Genomic DNA, 1,373 nt, shown 5'->3' with positions numbered 1-1,373 from the left:
TGTATGGGGTGGTCCGTGCGTCGACCCGCGCGCCCATACAAAGTGGGCCTCTCAGGTTCGCCCGTTGCTTGGGCCGCAAGGGGACTTGGTCACTCGCGCCGTCTCGCGCGCGCAGGGCCGGTCGGCCCTCGAAGCCTGCGCCCGCCTGCCCACCGGTCCCCTCCGCGCGCGCGGCCCATCGCTCGCTGCGGCAGGGCGCGCGCGCCCGGCCTATATCGGCCGCGGGGTCTGTGTGTCTGTCCGTGTATCGCGATGGATGGATCGGTAGCTCGCTAGCTGGCTAGATGGCACCGGTGGGCCATGCCGACCTACCTCCGTGCAGATGTCGGGGGGGGATGCGGGTGCATATGCACATATATATATGGATGGATGGGTGGGTGTCTGCGTATCCCCACGGATGGATGCCGCCGGCGGGCCATGCCGGCATCCGTCGAGGCCGACGGCCATGTGCGTGTCGCTGCAAGTGTCCCCGTAGACGGCGCGCGGCTCTCCGGTGCCGACAAGGGCGCGCGCGCGCCGGCCAACTGGTCACCTCTGGCGCCTCCCGTGTCCGTCTGGGTGTCTCTCGACCCGGTGTCGGTCCCTGGCGCGCGCCGGCCAACTGGTCACCCCCGGTGCCTGCGAGTGTGTCGCTCGGCCAGCGTCTGTCCATGGCGCGCGCCCTTGCCTGCCGGCGGCCGGCCTGCCCAAGGGGCTCCCGCCAACTGGTCACCCTGCCGCCCGCCCGCGCGGCGCCCCCCGCCGCGCCAACTCGGCCAGCCAACTGGCCGCCGCGCGCTCGCCTGCGCGCCTCCCCCTCCTCCTCCTCCTCGCCCTCCTCGCCCTCCTCGCCCTCCCTTCGTCGCCCTCGCGCGCGCGACTCTCTGCTCGCCTCGAGGGCGCGCGCCTACCGGGCCCCCAGCCCCCCTCAACCGACTCCCCTCAACCGGGACCCTCGCGCGCGCCGCCGGCGGCCCTTCTCCTACACATACCCACCGACCTCGCCCGGCCCATCATCGTGCGCGCAAACGTTCCCGGGTCCGAACGTCGTTCCGGGGGGAGGCCCACCTGCGCCGGCAGACCGCGCGCCGCCCGTGCGGCCATGTGCCCCAGCCAACTGGTCACTGCCCTTCGTCACCAGGCGGCGGCGGCGCGCGGGTCCCCGCGGCCATCTCGGCCGGCCAACTGGCGAGAGTCCATGGAGGTGGAGATCCCGAGGGGACCGGCCGTCACCGGTGCCCCCCCGCGTCTCCGGAGAAAGGTGTCTGGGCCCCCCTCCAAGCGCCCGGCGCTGCCGGGCCCGTTGATGGGAGGTGTTTGCCAACAAATCTAGCCAAGGATCGGGCTGACGCTCAGCGACTCGTAGCAACAAGGCTACTTGACCGCTTACACGA

General features: G+C 72.5%; 1 protein-coding gene across 1 annotated transcript; it reads left to right on the top strand.

The window, feature by feature from the left end:
- Positions 1 to 401: 401 nt before the first annotated feature.
- Aspvir_006972 (uncharacterized protein) lies at positions 402 to 1,286 on the top strand (the record flags this gene model as incomplete). Its single annotated transcript, XM_043275185.1, has 1 exon — positions 402 to 1,286. The coding sequence occupies one exon, from the start codon at positions 402 to 404 to the stop codon at positions 1,284 to 1,286; it is 885 nt and encodes a 294-aa protein (XP_043131120.1).
- Between the last annotated feature and the right edge of the window lie 87 nt (positions 1,287 to 1,373).

This window comes from Aspergillus viridinutans, assembly GCF_018404265.1.
Source record: "Aspergillus viridinutans IFM 47045 DNA, scaffold_46, whole genome shotgun sequence".
Lineage (NCBI taxonomy): Eukaryota > Fungi > Ascomycota > Eurotiomycetes > Eurotiales > Aspergillaceae > Aspergillus > Aspergillus viridinutans.
This window is presented reverse-complemented; position numbering and strand designations above follow the sequence as displayed.